Source organism: Culex pipiens, chromosome 2 (assembly GCF_016801865.2).
Source record: "Culex pipiens pallens isolate TS chromosome 2, TS_CPP_V2, whole genome shotgun sequence".
Classification (NCBI taxonomy): Eukaryota; Metazoa; Arthropoda; class Insecta; order Diptera; family Culicidae; genus Culex; species Culex pipiens.
Window position 1 is genome coordinate 63,975,050 of NC_068938.1, and position 17,539 is coordinate 63,992,588.

General features: G+C 43.1%; 3 protein-coding genes across 3 annotated transcripts in view; 1 reads left to right on the forward strand and 2 right to left on the reverse strand.

The window, feature by feature from the left end:
* The window catches only part of LOC120420821 (uncharacterized), a 69,826-nt gene extending 68,377 nt beyond the window's left edge, over window positions 1–1,449 (reverse strand). The window contains exon 1 of the mRNA XM_052708369.1: window positions 665–1,449. The gene's annotated coding sequence lies outside the window, so the exon portion shown is untranslated. The remainder of the gene's footprint in view (window positions 1–664) is intronic.
* Window positions 1,450–1,914: 465 nt separating this feature from the next.
* LOC128093007 (uncharacterized) lies at window positions 1,915–12,024 on the reverse strand. The gene has a single exon (XM_052708368.1). It carries the CDS (start codon window positions 11,968–11,970, stop codon window positions 1,966–1,968), a length of 10,005 nt encoding a protein of 3,334 aa, XP_052564328.1. The 5' UTR covers window positions 11,971–12,024; the 3' UTR covers window positions 1,915–1,965.
* A 396-nt stretch (window positions 12,025–12,420) lies between these two features.
* On the forward strand, window positions 12,421–13,397 carry LOC120421725 (uncharacterized). Its single transcript, XM_039584973.2, has one exon. The coding sequence runs from the start codon at window positions 12,454–12,456 to the stop codon at window positions 13,321–13,323; it is 870 nt and encodes a 289-aa protein (XP_039440907.1). The 5' UTR covers window positions 12,421–12,453; the 3' UTR covers window positions 13,324–13,397.
* Window positions 13,398–17,539: the final 4,142 nt, after the last annotated feature.

Genomic DNA, 17,539 nt, shown 5'->3' on the forward strand with positions numbered 1-17,539 from the left:
CATAATTTTTCCATGTGAAAACACAAATTACAGACATAATCTATGTCTGTTTCCAAGTATTTCCCAGCACAATCAAAGAAAATTCCAATTCTGGATTTCCTAACGACACATACACCACCACAAAGAGAAAATGCTGGGAAATGCTGATGGAGCTCCTGCTGGAGGAGCTACACTCAGCTGGTTTATACCAGCTCGCTCGCTCTCTCGCAGATGAGTTGGGTGGTTGGTGAGTTCCTCTGACAGCTGATTTTGTTGACAGTTGACTGTCGAATCCCTCGGTCTTTATTTTCCTTCTGCTGTTGCACGCAATTCACCCATACATGAGGGCAGCCCCAGTAATAATACGCTACGAGCAGAAATAAATTTACTCCAACACAGTTAAAGTCAAAACTCACCACCCCAGAACTCACTGGTTGTGTGTATAATTAGCATTTTGTTGTCGACATGGGGGCAATAAGAAAAAAGAAATGCGAAAACGATTGACAGAAGAAATGAGACCAAATATTTTGATTTTGAAAAAAAGATGCGCTTGTTATTGTATGTATTGCCAAGCAAAATTCAGATATTATTGGCCACACAAACTTGTACAATTATGCAAAATGACGTCTGATGCAAACATGAAACCACTACATGTAAAGGTTGAGAGAAATAATGAATAACTTACCTTACTAAAATAAATTCGGAAAATTTCGATCAAACGAAGATACTGTTATATAAATCCATTTTTCAAACACGGAAAATCTTCTTTTACGAGTTTAATCAACATATTGTCCTAGTTTTGAGCTGGTATCTATCGTATACCGTTTTTAATTCGCTTTACTTATTGTATCTTCTGACACCACTTGAAAAATGCACTAACACAATTGTAACAATTTTTCTAATTGTTTTGCTTAAACTTGATCGCAACTATTTTGCAATAATCCTCTATTGTTTCACCATACAAACTGCACTATGCAATCCAAAATGTCCCCTCAGGTCCCGAAATATGTCAACTTTTCTTTCCACAAAACGACTTCGCCCAATCCTTCACTATTTTCATAGATCCACTTTCAGTTTTTCATCAAATTATTTGCGATATATATGGACTCCTGATCCCGTAAATAAATGTCTGAGAATCCACTTTATAATACACTTATTTCACTTAATTTTTCAGCACAATTGCTCCTCGCCCACTTTTGCTTGCTCTTCTCCCCCCAATCAGCCCTTTTGCTGGTTACTGATGTTGGCTGCAGTATATTTTCTTTCTGCAAAAACAGCAAATTCTCACTGAAACCTACGGGGACACACGACGATGGGTGTCGGTTCCAGGAATGGATGAGAGAACAGGCTGCTGGGAAAGCAGGAGGATTGCTGGATGATTCCTTTTTATGGGGAGCAGTCGCGCGAGGACACTTGGTACTGCTGCTGCCTCTAGGAAAATCTCGAACCGCTCACCACCGTAGACGAAGAAAGACTGAGCTCTGGCCCGTGAGTGGAAAATCCTGCTCGACCAGATAAGCAGAACACTGCGAACGTACCCCTTGGTTATACCACCCAGCACAGCTGACAAGTGGTTGACTGGCATAGGGTTGATAGGGTGTTCAGGGACATGGGTTGGTGATGGCTTTTGAAAAACTTAATAATAATAAAAAAACAGCAAATCTGGGCATCAAAGTAATAACAGTGTGCTAAACTTCACCTTTTATGATGTTCTAAAATTGGCCTGCGCAAGACTGCGCTGAAATTTTGTTGGTTGGTGTTATCAGTTTGATTAAAATTATCATTACCTTAGTTTTAAAAATAGAGTTTTGGAAATATATATTCACTTTTACAGAATACTATCAAGAAGCTGAGAAGATGATTAGTTATATTTTAATCTTTCTTAGAGGGAATGTGATATTAATTAATTCTTTTGAAAGAAATTTCATAACAAGATTCTATTTTGATAATTTATTCTTAATCTATATGTGAATAAAAAAAACCTTCTTACTGCATTATGTCAAGACATTCCAGAGCCAATTGTTCGATAATAGCTTCCCTCCTAATGTCAAATGTCTGAAAGGATGCCCAGGTGTGATTATTTTCAAATGATGGCCCTGTAGTGTTTGTTGAAGTATCAAACATCTGACGGTAGTACTTCACCTTAATCGTTTCTGTTAACTCTTCATCAACTGCTGCTAAGCGATCTAACAAAGCGGTATAATCTTCAACATCACCGTTTTTGGTAAAACTTAAGATATCCTCGTTCAAATCTTCAACTACATTGTTGATCCACCGCACATTCCTTGAATTAATCGTTTTTAGTTTACCTTTGAGGCAGTCAAATCTTTTGATCAATTCATTTGTGTTTTCAACTAGTGGTGAGGTTGTTTTTCTGGTTTTACTCGAAAACTGTGCAGAAAAATTAAGAATGGAGTTTTTGATGCTACTAAACGCTGCAGGTGCTACCATGGCTAACATAAGACATCCGTTTATGTAATCCAAGCCAAGACCGGAGGGCTTTGGGGTGAAAACCAAAGAACTTTGTTTGCCATCACAAACTACAGATGCATTTCCGTTGAACTCAATAGGTTTGCAGAAGGAGTAGGAGTCTTCAACGATACGTTCGTCCGGATTAATTTTTGTAAAAACGGTGTATTGCGAATTCATGCTAAAGCACTTGGTAACGATCGACTCATCAGATTGTTTGAAGTGGTAGCAGTTTTGAAGTACAAACGTATGTTTCGATTGATCGGGAATTGCTTGGAATCCTACACTTATACTGCAATATTTGTTAGTATTTGGTACGTGGAAAAAGCTTGAATAATAACTATTCAATGTTGACATAAAATCATTGATAATTGAGGAAAACAGTGGTACACCTGAATTTGAAGCATATGGATGGTCTTTGAGTTGAAAGTTATCCACAACTTGTAGTTGGCAGCAATCAACATTACGCTTTTCAATGGAGTGCCGATTCGATGGTTTAGCATCATCCAAATTCTGGAGTAATTCCGTAACAATGCCTTGAGTTCCATCATATTTCGATACCTCAAAAAGAATAGATTTTACAGCATCAATCACTCCATCAGACTGTTTAGATGAAGAGCTGACGAGTTGAAGGAACGGTTGGCGAACTACTAATTTTGCGTTTTTAATTAAGGTTGTTTGAATTTCGATTAGTAACTCGTGGGTTTGCTTAAAGTATGATTTGGCATCAGACAAAAAGACTTTCATATCACCACTCTGTCCTGACTTTATGAGCTGTTTAAGGTCCTTGAGATGGCCATGAATTTTTGATTCGATTTCATGCAATTTGGTTGACACCTGCATTCCAAAACTTGCTCCTATCGTAACTTTCCAAATGGTATCGGGACTAGACCAATTCCATTCAAAAATGTTCAGATTTCCATCATTTGCCATAGCGCCAGCATAAAGGGCTACTCCAGCAGTACTCGTGACAACGCTCGCGACAAATATAATTCTTTCCGTTCCAGCGAGACTTATGAATCTTTTGTGTACGTTTCCGATACCAGCAAACAACGTTGCTCCTGAAACGGCTCCCCCAAATAAAGCATTAAAAGTGGCAGGATCAGACCAGTTCCATTCTAAAGGATTCCAGTTTTGGTTGGCAGAAGCTGCACTCAAAAAGGCAAAACCTCCAGCAGTAGTGCCAATAACAAATCCAGCTGCCACTGAGGATAATCCTACAGTTCCAGTCAGAAAGGTAAACGATGCACCTATCCCAGCTGGAGCTAAGCCACCCATGACGGCTCCAAGAACTCCACCAATAAGTGTAGGTTTGAGTTTCCACTTTGTCGGATTGAACGATCCGTTTGCGGCAGATGCCCCCAAGTAACCTCCAACGGCAGCAAATGCCAGGGGAATCAAAAACGCAAATTGACCATCTGGATCTACCAGAGATATCGGGGAGTTTCCAGCGTACACGTAAGGACTAGGATATTGCTCCTTTGGATCGATTTGGTAGAATCGTCCAATTTCAGGATCATACAACCGGGCATGATAGTTGTAAAGATTTGTTTCTTCGTCCCACTCTTGTCCTGTATATCGGTAAGCAATTGCTGCATCTGGATCAGTATTGTACTCACGAAGCAACTGTCCGTACGGTAGGTAATCGTAAGCCGCTACCACTTCACCGTTCCTGATCATCAACCGGATCGACCCTTCGTGGTCAGAATAGACGCTGTAGAACTGACCATCCCGTACGAAACCAAGCATAACGTTATCAGAGAATATGTACGCAGTACTACGGACATGTGTTGCACCATTTTGGGAGTGTGTTACTTCATAGTCCACTAAGCACTTTCCTTTAATATCACGAATGTAATATTTTTGTCTCAATATTTGCCCATTATGATCTGCCACTACTTTAAGTATCCTCTCTCCCCGAACGTCATATTGGAAGAAAACTTGTCGTCCATCAATCATGTCAATTTGTTGTACTCGTTTGTTCAAATGATCATACGAAATATTGGCTATACCTTTATGAGTTGCTTTCGTAACGCTTCCCTCGGAATCGTGTTCCATAGCAAACTCTTTTTCCCTCATTTCTTCTGTTGCAAGATCAGTGCAGAAGATTTTGGAAATTTTGTTCGTATTTTCCTGGTACTCCAAGCGATATCTTTTAAATCCTGTATAAAAGTGCACATGATTGCCGTTTGCATCGGTATCGTAAGATTGGATGTCACCAGCCGAGTTGCCTAATCCTTTAGCAAAGTGTTCATACAGTGTGGACACAATTTCGTTTAAAAATCTAGAATGATTTTTCAACGCTGCTTTAAGCTCTGGGTTCAGAGCCTTCGTAGACTTGTTAGATCTAGATCCCACAAAGCTTTGGGACAGGAGCTCTTTCCAAACCTTATCACAAAACTCGTCACGATTTACGAGATCGTGCTCATGCCAAATTTTGCAAACAGCTGAAAAAACAGACTGCGGAAGATCTTTCCTAACTTTGATTGCTCCTGCAAAGAGCACCTCAAGGGAAGCGGAATTTATGTGCTGCGTTATCGTCGGATGAAACAGCGGCTTTCCCGGCAAAGCATGACACGTTTGGCTGTTGCTGCAATCAGTTATAATAAATCCTGCAGATTTTAAAGAATCCCAAACGTTTTTGGAGTCAGTAACACTTAATCCCGGTATCAACTTGGAAAACGATTGCTGCGTCAGAGGATCAAGTGTGACTTCGTCACTGCTTTGAAAATATTTCGCTTTTATTAGCTGTTTGTGATTTTCGTAATCGTAACGATGGCCGTAGAATGTGGGAAATCCTACATTCGTCAACACTGCAGCAATATGATTAGCCCTGCTTCCAGTACCGCAAATAAGTGGCATTCGTAATTCGGTTGCCGGATAGAACGATTTAAGGGGTCTTCGGAGATCATCTAGAAAACCTAGATTTTCCAACGCATTTAGACACAAACTAGCCTGCTCAAGCGATGTGTCCTTGGAAACGAAATGTTTAGGTTCAAGTTTGATAAATTCAACATCACTTTTGGAATGCCATGTGGAATTGAAGCTCACAGCAGACACTGTACCATCTCCGAAGGATTTGCCTCCGTAACTTCCTGAAATGTAATCCACGGTTTCAGAGAAGAAATTATCCCGAACGGATGATAAATATCCTGGAGCGTTATAGTTAAACTTACGCTTGTATGAGAAACGACTACGCGGTTCAAAATGTATTTCCTTGATTTGTTCGTGAGGAGTGTACTGAATCGATGCGAGTGTTTTACCTCCCATATTTACAGACTCAATTTTTCCGTGCACGTTATAATCATACCGTACTCTTAAAGGTTTTCCATTGACACCGAATGGATAGTTGATTTTCGTTAATCTACCATTCATGTATTCGTAATTGATTGCCATCGAGTTATTAGCAGATATAAAAATTTTGTTGAGCAACTGGTCTTTCTCATCAAAATGCAGTGCTTCAGTAACGATCAAACCTTCAACATTTTTTCTGGACTTTTGTACACGATGTCTGATAGAAGACACAAGTTCATTTTCACCACGGTCGTATACTACAAAGTTGTTTGTCTTTGGTAAAGTACTATTATTGGCCAAATAACGGGGAAGCTCTTCCGATGTTATTTTCAAATAACCTTTTTCTGCAATTTCTCCTAGAGAGTTGTATGTGTAGAAAGTAACATCTTGGCTGTCATTTATGATGAATCTTAACAATCCCTCTTCTGTGTACATGTAACGTTGTGTCCCGGAGTCCGGAGCTGATTGCTCCACTAGACGTCCCTCTGCATCGTACGCGTACGTCTTGGCCCATTTATCTCGCATTTTAATTTCTGCCAAGGTCAGCTTTTGATCGAAGAAAGGATCGGCTTTAGATAGTGTTTTAGCTTTAAAATGGTACATTGGTGGAAGCACCCGCAGTAAACGATTATTACTATCGTATTCGAAAGTAGTCAACCGATGATCGTGATTTATTACTTTTACTAGTTCCGTGACTTTATTGCTACTTTTGTCATAAACAGTTATAGTTAGTGATCCCCCCGAGTTTAACTCAAACTCATGTCTAAAGCCTTTATTTGTTGGAAAAAGATTCCTTATAGAAGACACGCTGGGATTCGATCCAAATTTTACGCTGTACGGTCCATCTACCGAGAATGGTTTCCCAGGAAGGCCTGTAGCAACTTTCTCTTGAAGTGGATCATCCCGATAGGTAACCCACGTGTATGGGTATCCTTCGCAGTCAGAGTTTAAATCAGATACTAGTCCTTCAGCTTTACGTGTTGATAATAATTTACTAGCATTCATGAGAAATTTATCATCATATTTCAACAACATATTCTGTTCCCTTATTACCTCTGTCCATTTAGTTTTTAGGACCGGTCTATCAATCTTATCATAAACAATTTGCCTTATTTTGACGCTACTGTGATCTTGCAAAATAAGTTCTTGAATAACCAGGCCGAGTTTATTGAAATAGAAAACATGCACTGATGGATCATACATCAACATAAATTGCGAAATGGACACTTGTCCAGTGGTATGAACTCTAAGCTCAGAACCAAAATTTGAGCTCAAAATCCTTTTAATTTCTGAAATAATATGTCCTTGATACCAAGTCACAATATACAATTTAGTCATAAGAACAACGATTTCACCCTCTGAATCTATAGAAATAGAAGTCGAATCGTTAATTTTAACCGAAACCTGCTTCCCATTTCCCATCACTTCAAATGTTGTAGCATTTAATGTTATGTTTATGCTCCCGCTATCAATAACTTTATACAGGAAACGAAAACTGAAAGTGTTTGGAGAATATTTCAAAGTTTCATTAACCCTTGAAACACCTACCGGTACAATTTCACCCAGAGCTGGCTTCATCTCGACTTTTGAGTTTGAATTGTCGTGTTTTTTAATGTGTGAATTTCTTGATTTAGATGTGAAGGATTCAATCGATCCACTTTCGGACACCTTTGCAACTATGTTTCCAAATGGATCTAACAGTGTTTGTTGTAACATTCCAGAATTTTTCAAAATGGCACGAATATTTCCACTTCTAGCATCGTACAGATTAGCTTCAAAGTTGAAGCTCAGTGGATTAAAACGAACATGGTCAACATCAAGAAAATCCGAAGAAGGATTTTTTATTCTAACTTCAATTATATGGACATTTTCACCCGGAGATGATTGGTATGAAGCCTCAACGTAGCACCAGTCTTGAATGTTAAATTGTTTCGATCCTTTGATTTGTTTTAATATAATTCCATTTGAGGAAAGTATGTTCATCGTGAGAATTTCTGAAATAATGGAACTTAGCTGAGTACGTACCCAGCTTGACACCACAAAAGATAAATTTTCCAGTTTTGGAGAAAATGTTCCAGAGATTTGAGAATTGGAAGAAAGTCTAAGGAAATGATTTGAATTTTCTTGCATGATGCGATTTTCATCGAACTTCCATTTGTTGTTCGTTGAACCAATTCGATTGGATTCAAAAGGCTCGAAACCGTAGTACGAAATAACTTCTTGAGATAAACGATATGGGCGCAAGTCAACGATAACACGTCGTTTTAAGCGATCGGTTAAAAATTTGTCATCATCATTTTTTTCATTTCCATTTGAATTTTCCTCTTGCTTAATTGTTTTAACAATTTTCGCTTTAGAATTTTTAATAACTTTTGTGCTATTTTTCCCTTCTATCAAGTCAAATGATTCTTCGTACCAACCGTACAGTCCTGGGTTAGCACCGGGTAAAATTTTTGATTGAGTGAAAGCAAATCCGTCTGAATAAGGCGTAACTTTGGATGCATCATATACAAATTCATTAGTTTGCTTCTCGTTCTCAGTATGGATAATGTCTTGTCTAGTTATAACGTTTTGTCGGTAATTGAGAAACGATTTTACAGGTTTCACAGAAGTTGCTGTGCCGTTTTCATTGGCTGTAATAATTGCCAAATGGTTACTCATTCTGCTGATAAATTCATCGCTTGAGAAATGATGAACTTTCTTATTTTCAAATGTAAAAATCACTCCTGTGCTGTTCGGTTTCTGAACGCATGCATAGTCCGGGTATGATAAAATTAAATCATTTCCATGAATTGATTTGGTATCCCACAGTAATTTATTGTTACGAAGAAATTTGAAGGTTTCCTTTTTTCCTGCTTTGGACAACACAGAATCGTCATCTAATGTTATTTGTAAATTCGCAACATTAATTTCATTTTCTGGAATTTTCACCTTGTTCCAGCGATAACCATCGAATTCAAGCTTGTGTGAAGCTGCAACAATGTTTTCGTGGCTGACAAACACACCAAACTTGGCTGGATCAAGGGCAAAAGGTATTCCGGCGGTAACATTCTTGTACACTTCCTGGAGATCGCTGTCCAGTTTGTCGAAACTTTCCTGACGATATTTGTTTTTTTCACTCTCCGAGGCGTGGGGATGTTTGCGAATTTCGTCTTCAACTCGTTCCTTCAACCGTTTAACCTCATCCAGGACAGTGCCCGTGTGATGTTTTACTTTAAGTTTAAACTTTCCATTTACTTTTTCGTATCCCACTTTGAAGAAATTGTCTTGCATGGGTGGAAGTTCCAGTATATATTCATTCAAATCTTCAATCAATATTGATACAGTTTCCTGATTGATTAACTCGTAATTACTGCTGAATATTCGGAAGTGAAGGTTCAGGAAAAGTTTAGAATCTTGAAGACTCAAGCTTCGTACTATAACAGCATTGTGATGTGTTTGCAGAACTCCTTGCTTGAATAAATCTTTCAGTTTATCAATTGTTGCTTGATCAGTTTCGAACTGGTCAAAAACCAGCAAACTTGATTGAAGAAAGTTTCCAACAACTGGTATGGGTTTGTTGATCCAGGTTCCATCTTCACCTTGGAAGCCAATTGTTAGCTCAAAGTTATTGTGAACCACATAAGCATAGGAAAATGTTTGTACAATAGCATCATCGGCAAGGTTATTCAAAACTGGCTTAACGTCCCACTTATCATTCACTAATTGTAGAATACCAAGTTTTTTGCCATTACGGATAGTAATAAACGATTTTCCAGCCATAAGTTTGCTGTTTTCTGCAAGTTTCATATAAGATGCTTCCGAAGACCATCCTTTCGATTGCTGCCGGAAAAGGCAAAGCTCTTTATGCTTCTCGTGATACAGTAATACGATAAAAAAGTTATCTGCTGTTAGAACTTCAAATTTGGTGACACTTTCTTTTCCCAAAGCTGGAAACAGTAGACCCGACATTTGTGTTGTGGCAGAGCCAACAACATCCCTGGCTTGAATGTGAACTTGGCCTACCTCAGTTTTACCAGCTATTAACATGTAATTTTTTCCGTAGGTAATTTGAATATCAGCAAAAGATTGGAATTTATTCTCAACCAAAGCCTCTGGAAACGATATGAAACTGTACGAGAATTGAGATATCAAACCATTTGGGTATTGAATCTCTGTCATTTCACCTCGAGCACCTTCATATTTAAATTTCAAAATTGGAATGTTTACTTGAGATAAAGAAGTTAAACGTGGAGAAGATTTAATCAATTCATAATTCAAATTCACCTTTTGTGTGTAAACTGACGTTTGTACAAAAAACTCAGTTAAGAGTGTAGAATTGTATTGCATGTTGTAAGTAAATCTGACTGAATCTCCATTGTTACTTGTTATTTTTAACAAATTCAATCTTCGAGCATAACTTTCCCCAGAAGAAAGCTTGGCATAATCCGGTGAATAAATATATTTCAAAAAATTTCCATGCTGATCTTGTCTCATAGCAAGAAACCACACTGAAGGTTGTGCTTTTACTGCCATCCCACTGTTTACCAGAGGCCAATCCTCAGATCCTGGTTCCCACTGAATCCAATCGACATTGTTAAGCGATCCATAAAAGTATTGTTCAGAATTTGTTTTTATAATCCATCTTTTCTGTGATTTATGAAACTTTATTTCCACTTCTGGCGAACCATCTAGAGAAAATGAAATAATTTCGTTTGATTTCATTTGAAAATTACGTTTCAACTCTGTTTGAGCTCCACCCTTCACAAGGTAATAATCGTGATCAACGGGAAAAATACTTCCTCGACGTTCGATATAGATACAATCGATTGGTAAGGACCAACCTGCACCTAAAACATCTGCTGGTTTATATTCTTCAAAAGCGATTTGTTGCGTTATTGCAATCCCAAAAGTGCTGGGAACTTTAATTAGTGGCACCGAAAAATCCAATGTTCCAACAAGAGGATTTCTTGGATGTAAGAATTCCTTAAAATCAAGTTGATCATGTAGAAAAAGGACTGACGGAGGTGCATCTGTAATCTGAGAAATCGGTTGTGTTGCTCCTTTTGGCTCGAAACTTTCTTCGATAACATTTTGTTCAAGATTCGTCTCTTCCTTGGTATTCAACTGCAATGTAAATGAAGCTACACTGATTTTTCCTAAGGCAACAACAATTGCTCGATTATCAACGTCAACTACAGCTACACCTTTTGTATGCCGATTAGTAACATCCATATCCTTATCACTCAATAATGCGTTTGACGAATCAATATTCACCGACACACGAACTATGTTTAATCCCGACGGTCCACTATAAAACAGTTCATCGATTCCATCACGATCGATATCATGCAGCATCACTGATCCAAGATGATCAGCAGTCCAACCACGCTTCCTTGAGAATTGAGGTCCGTAAAATGTAGCGACAAAGTTCCTCGATGATTTATCGTACTTGTATACGGTCATCCCAGTACTATTGAAATGTAGAACGTCACGTACGGGGTTGACATCCGAAAAGAGCTTTCCGTAGAATACCCGGTCGTCATCCGAAGTTGAGAATGGTATTACGTTGCTTTCTAACACTTTTTTCACGACGTGATTCTTTCCAAACTTGAATATTTCCAGCTTTTCACTCGTTCTTATCGTGAACGCATGTTGATTGCTGGAATCCACGAATGCCAACGAAATATCAGTGCCAGAGTCCTTCCAGTGTTCCCCAATCAGCGGATCAGAGTCCATCTTCCATATAGGCTGCTGCGAACGAGCCAATGCTTGTTCCTTAATCACCGCTTCGAACGAAATTTCACCTCGATCATTTCGACTAATTATGCCAATTTTGCTCGTATCGGCATAAAAATTTCCAAATAACAGCAAATGGGCAGACCTGTTCCAATTATAAACATCGTGATACCGGCCGTCAGACGAAAGCAGTTCCATTCTTAGCTGTTCGTTCAATTTGAAGATGTGGATCCCCGTTGAATTTCTCACAACAACGAATCCATCCTCACTCACGATCCAAGGACAGTATTTCACTTCGTCAGTTTCGGCAAAAACGTTGCTCTTATTCCACAAATGATGCCACTTTTGCAAGGCTGGATCATATTTGTAGCACCGGATAGCGTCAGCCGATCTTACAAAAAGAAGTTGATAACGAACACCGCCAATTTGTAGAATTTTTGACATCACTTCCATCGGTGGTCCTCCAGGATCATCCAAGTGCTGAACATCAGCAGGCAATAAGCGCTCCATGCTGTATCAAACTGTTCTGTTCTCGTTTAAGCTCGTTCAACGACTGAGCTGAAATTTTGCCAGCATCGCTCAAATTATCAAATGGTGAACCCCAGTCTGGGGGCGCGCTATCAAATGCATGTTATATGTTGTGCGACGAATTAAATAAAGAAAGATGCTGGATCTATTCACTTGTAGAGATAGTGATTTGGTCATTGATATTCAGTTTGTTCCTCATGTCAAAAAAAGCTTGAATTCAAGAACACATCAAATAGCAACACATTAGGAATACAATGCTTTCCAGTAGAAATAAAGCGAATAGTAAGGTTCCAAGTCCGGGGGAATCCCTCGAAAGATTAAAATAAAAAAACAATTCTCTCAAGTCTGCTCTGCTCATCGATCTGACCGTTGGCTTGTAAAAATAATTATACAGATAAGAATGCCACAGACAGAGTGTAAAAAAGGACACAACACAGTTAGTTGAGTTTGACGAATGAAGCAGCGATGATCGTTAGTGCGTTTATTCTTGGTTTAATTTTGGCCGTAAACTGTGCAGCTGGTGCCACGATTGGCCGCGTGAGACGACAGAGCTTTTCACCGCTTGGAGCATGTACGGTTTCACATCAGGAAATTCAGGAGCTGATCCAGCTCACCAAGAACATGCAAACCGCCATGCAGTCCGTGATGATCGACACACGATCGGGATTTGACGAGGAGGAAGCGAACCGTGACAGATGTTACAAGCAACTTGCCACATTCCGCGGTTCCGTGCAAAGTGTGATTCGTGACTACAAATCAATAGACCGAAGTTCCATGACCGAGGCACAATACGAAAGAGCCAAGGCCCGCTACCAGACCGAGATTCAGCGATTACTTCGTAAAATAGACAACCTGAAGCGTGATGTCGAGGACAGCTATCGCGAAGAGGTCGAAAAGCTGCGCAACGGTATGCAAAACTTCAAGAGTGAACTGGACGACAACATTTCCTTGCTGGAGAAAGAACGCGCCAGAAGTCGATCCGCGTTTATTAGACTGTGCATTGCCAACGTGCGAGCCGGAAGGATCAGGGATGCTGCAGAGGACTTCCGTGGGCTGGACGGATTACCGTACGAGCATGTGGTGACGGAAGTTTACGAAAATCAGCCGGAAAATGCAAACTTGGCGATGAACTTCTTGGAAGCAATCGACTTGAAGTTTGAACCAGTGCGCGGCTATGAAGTGCTGTACGGACTGATGAAACAAAACAACCAGCTGAACGGTTCGCTGGGACGGCGATTGCTGATTCAGTTGCAGGCTCTGGCCAGTGCGGAAGATGAGAATTTCAGACGCGCGTCAGCTTTGCTGAAATCTTACAAAGAGGACGTGCATGAATAATCAATGGACGAGATTAAGTTGTACTAAACATCATTGTAATTAATACTATTTGTCTACTATGCAATTTTAGTTTTTTTTTTTTGAATGGGTCCTATAAACATAGGATAGGGGTGTGTGTGCGCGCTGGAGTGAAGAGCAGCTCCCGACCGTTCCGCCGGAATTCGTCGAAAAACCCGCGGTACCGTAGTGTCCCACGTCGCGAAGTGGCCGTATTTACCGTCGGAACACTGAGTGATCCAGACGCCGGTGAAATCCGTGCTCGCCGGTCGTTAATTTGGCTGCAATTAGTGCGCGAATTTGTGATCGGCCACGGGCCAAAGCCAACAGCAGAAGGAAAAAAACAATACACGCAGCCGGGCGCCTTTGAAAGAACGTCGTCGTCGTCGTCCCTCGACCACGTTGATCGTGGTGTACGGCAGTAGTGTAGTGTGGTAGAAAACGAACACAAGTGCGCGGCACGGAAAACGCGGAGTGTGCAAAATTTGTTTTTGAAAACGGAGAAAAGTTTTAAATTTTTTTTTGAGTATTATTTTGAATTAAAAAGTGAAGTGCCCCCCCCCCTCCTCCGCCGCAACCAAGAACCCCCCCCCCCCTCCAAGAGCGTCTGTTCCCCAGGTTAGGGGCGGCTCGAATCAAGAGGAGTTCGAGTGTTCGCAAGCTGTTAGCGTCTGTATCCCAGGTCAGGGGCGGCTGACAGCAGCGGGTGTTGGAACCCCCCCCCCCCTCTTCGAGCGCCTGTTCCCCAGGTTAGGGGCGGCTCAAGGAAACCGGTGTCCTACTCCATCGTCGAGGTAAGCGTCTGTTCTCCATGTTAGGGGCGGCTTACAGCAGGTAGAGTTAGGACCCCCCCCCTCGAGCGTCTGTTCCCCAGGTTAGGGGCGGCTCGAAACAGCGTCTGTACCCCAGGTTAGGGGCGGCTGATTGAAAGTCCCTGTGTCGGCGTGGGACTCTAAACAGTACCGGCACGACGGTCCTCCGGCGAGACAGGGGGTTGGTGATGGCTACACGCACCCGCCGTAAAACCGTAGTGCAGAGAGCTCCAGATGCGAGCCGATCCAATCGCCGACCCGATTTTCGGGGATCCAGGGATTGGAAACTCGGGACGTGGAACTGCAGGTCCCTCAACTTCGATGGGAGCGACCGCATTCTTCACAACGAATTGCGGGTCCGCGGTCTCGAAGTCGTGGCGCTGCAGGAGGTGTGCTGGACGGGGAAGGACCACCGAGAATTCGGTGGGTATACTATGTATTGGAGCGGCGGCAATACACACGAGCTGGGGACAGCTTTTATCGTGCTGGGTGAAATGGCGAAGCGCGTGATTGGGTGGTGGCCAGTCAACGACAGAATGTGCCGGTTGAGAATCAAGGGCCGATTCTTCAACCTGAGCATCATCAACGTGCACAGCCCGCACATGGGAAGCGACGCCGATGACAAGGACGCTTTCTACGAGCTTCTTGACCGCGAGTACAGGAAGTGTCCAAAACACGACGTCAAGATTGTCATCGGCGACTTGAACGCTCAAGTTGGCCAGGAGGAGGAGTTTAGACCGGTTATTGGGAGGTTCAGCGCTCACCAGCAGACGAACGAGAACGGCCTACGACTCATCGATTTCGCTACCTCCCGAAACATGGCCATACGTAGTACCTTCTTCCAGCACACCTCCCTATACAAGTACACCTGGAGATCACCAAACGACACGGAGACGCAAATCGACCATGTTCTCATCGATGGTCGGCACTTCTCGGACATAATCGACGTCAGAACCTACCGTGGCGCGGACATCGACTCGGACCACTACCTGGTGGTGGCAAAGCTGCGCCAACGCCTGTCTGAGGTCAACAAGATCCGGTACCGTCGCCCGCAGCGGTATAATCTGGAGCGGCTCAAGGATCCTGAGGTCGCTACCCAGTACGCGCGGGAACTCGAAGCTGCGTTGCCTGACGAGGGTGAGCTTGCCGAAGCCCCTCTGGAGGCCTGCTGGAGCCATATGGAAGCAGCCATCAACGCAGCGGCATCGAGCGCCATCGGGTACGTGGACCGAGTTCGACGGAACGGCTGGTTCGACGAGGAATGTCAGGCGATTTGGGACGAGAAGAAAGCAGCGCGGGACAAGTGGCTGCTGCACAACACCCGTGGGAACAAGGAGTCGTACAAACAGTTGCGAAGACAGCAAACCCATCTCTTTCGGGACAAGAAGCGCCGCCTGGAAGAGTTGGAGTGCCAGGACATGGAACAGCTGTATCGCTCCAACGAAACGCGTAAGTTCTACAAGAAACTTAGTCAATCCCGGACTGGCTTCATGCCGCGAGCCGAAATGTGCCGGGACAAGGACGGAGGCATCTTGACGGACGAGCGTGAGGTGATCGAAAGGTGGAAGCAGCACTTCGACGAGCACCTGAACGGCCCAGAGGCGGAGTACCAGGGCGACGGGGGAAACGACGTCAGCGGTATGGTGGACGGCGAGGACGAGCCAGCACCCACGATGAGGGAAGTTAAGGATGCCATCAAGAAGCTGAAGAACAACAAAGCAGCGGGTAAGGATGGTATCGGTGCTGAACTCATCAAGATGGGCCCGGACAAGCTGGCGGCCTGTCTACACCGGCTGATAGTCAAGGTCTGGGACACAGAACAGCTACCGGAGGAGTGGAAAGAGGGAGTAATATGCCCGATCTACAAGAAGGGGGACAAGTTGGAATGTGAGAACTATCGAGCCATCACTATTCTCAACGCGGCCTACAAAGTGCTGTCTCAGATCATCTTCTGTCGTCTGTCGGAGCGAGCAAAGGATTTCGTTGGGCCGTACCAAGCCGGTTTTGTGGAGGGGAAATCGACGACGGACCAAATCTTTTTGCTACGCCAAATCCTCCAAAAATGTCGCGAGTACCAGATCCCGACGCACCACCTGTTCATCGATTTCAAAGCCGCGTACGACTCGGTCGATCGCGAAGAGCTATGGAAGATCATGTACGAGAACGGCTTTCCCGGGAAGCTGATCAGACTGGTGAAATCGACGATGGACGGGGCACGGTGCAGCGTGAAGATTTCGGGAGCGATGTCCGACCCGATCGAATCGCGCAAGGGACTGCGACAAGGCGACGGTATCTCCGGCCTCTGTTTCAACATTGGGCTTGAAGGTGTTATGAGGCGGGCGGGCTTCAACATGCGGGGCACGATCATCAACCGGTCCAACCAGTTCATCTGCTACGCCGACGACATGGACATTGTCGGCAGAACGTTCGAGGATGTGGCCAGGCGGTACACCGAATTGAAGCGGGAAGCGGATAAGGTTGGATTGAAGGTGAATGTTGCGAAGACGAAGTATCTGCTGGCAGGAGGAACCGAGTCCCTTAGGACTCGCATAGGACCGAGCGTGACGATCGACGGCGACGAGTTCGAGGTTGTGGAGGAGTTTGTGTACCTCGGATCGTTGGTTACGTCGGACAACAACTGCAGCAGAGAAATTCGGAGGCGCATCATCACCGGTAGTCGTGCCTACTACGGACTCCACAAGACCTTACGGTCTGGTCACCTTTCCCGGCGTACAAAGTGTACCATGTACGAAACGCTGATAAGACCCGTCGTCCTCTACGGGCACGAGACGTGGACGATGCTCGAGGAGGACCTGCAAGCGCTTGAAGTTTTCGAACGGCGAGTGCTTAGGACGATCTTTGGCGGCGTGCGTGTGAACACTGTATGGAGGAGAAGGATGAACCACGAGCTGGCGCAACTCTACGGCAAGCCAAGTATTCGGAAGGTCGCCAAGGCTGGCCGAATCCGGTGGGCCGGACACGTCGCAAGAATGCCGGACGCGCTGGATGCGCGCCAACCGAACCAGACTATCAATCCGGTGAAGTTGGTGTTTAATTCGGAGCCGGTTGGAACGCGGCGGAGGGGGGCGCAACGTGCGAGGTGGTTAGACCAAGTGGAGGAAGATCTGAGAAGTGTGGGAGTTCCGAGTCGGAATTGGAGAGTAGCAGCCCAAGACCGAGTTCAGTGGCAGCGCATCTGGAGACAGCTCATGACCCGGAGGTTGTACGAGCAGTAAAAGTCAAAGTCAAGTATAAACAAATGAAAGACAATAGTTTATAGGACCGTTTCAAAAAAAAAAACTCTAGAATTGTTACGAAAAAAATATATGAAAAAGTCAACAGTAAAAAATTCAATCATGTTTTCTTTAATAAAATCACTGCAATTTAGTTCAAGACTTTCTAGAACG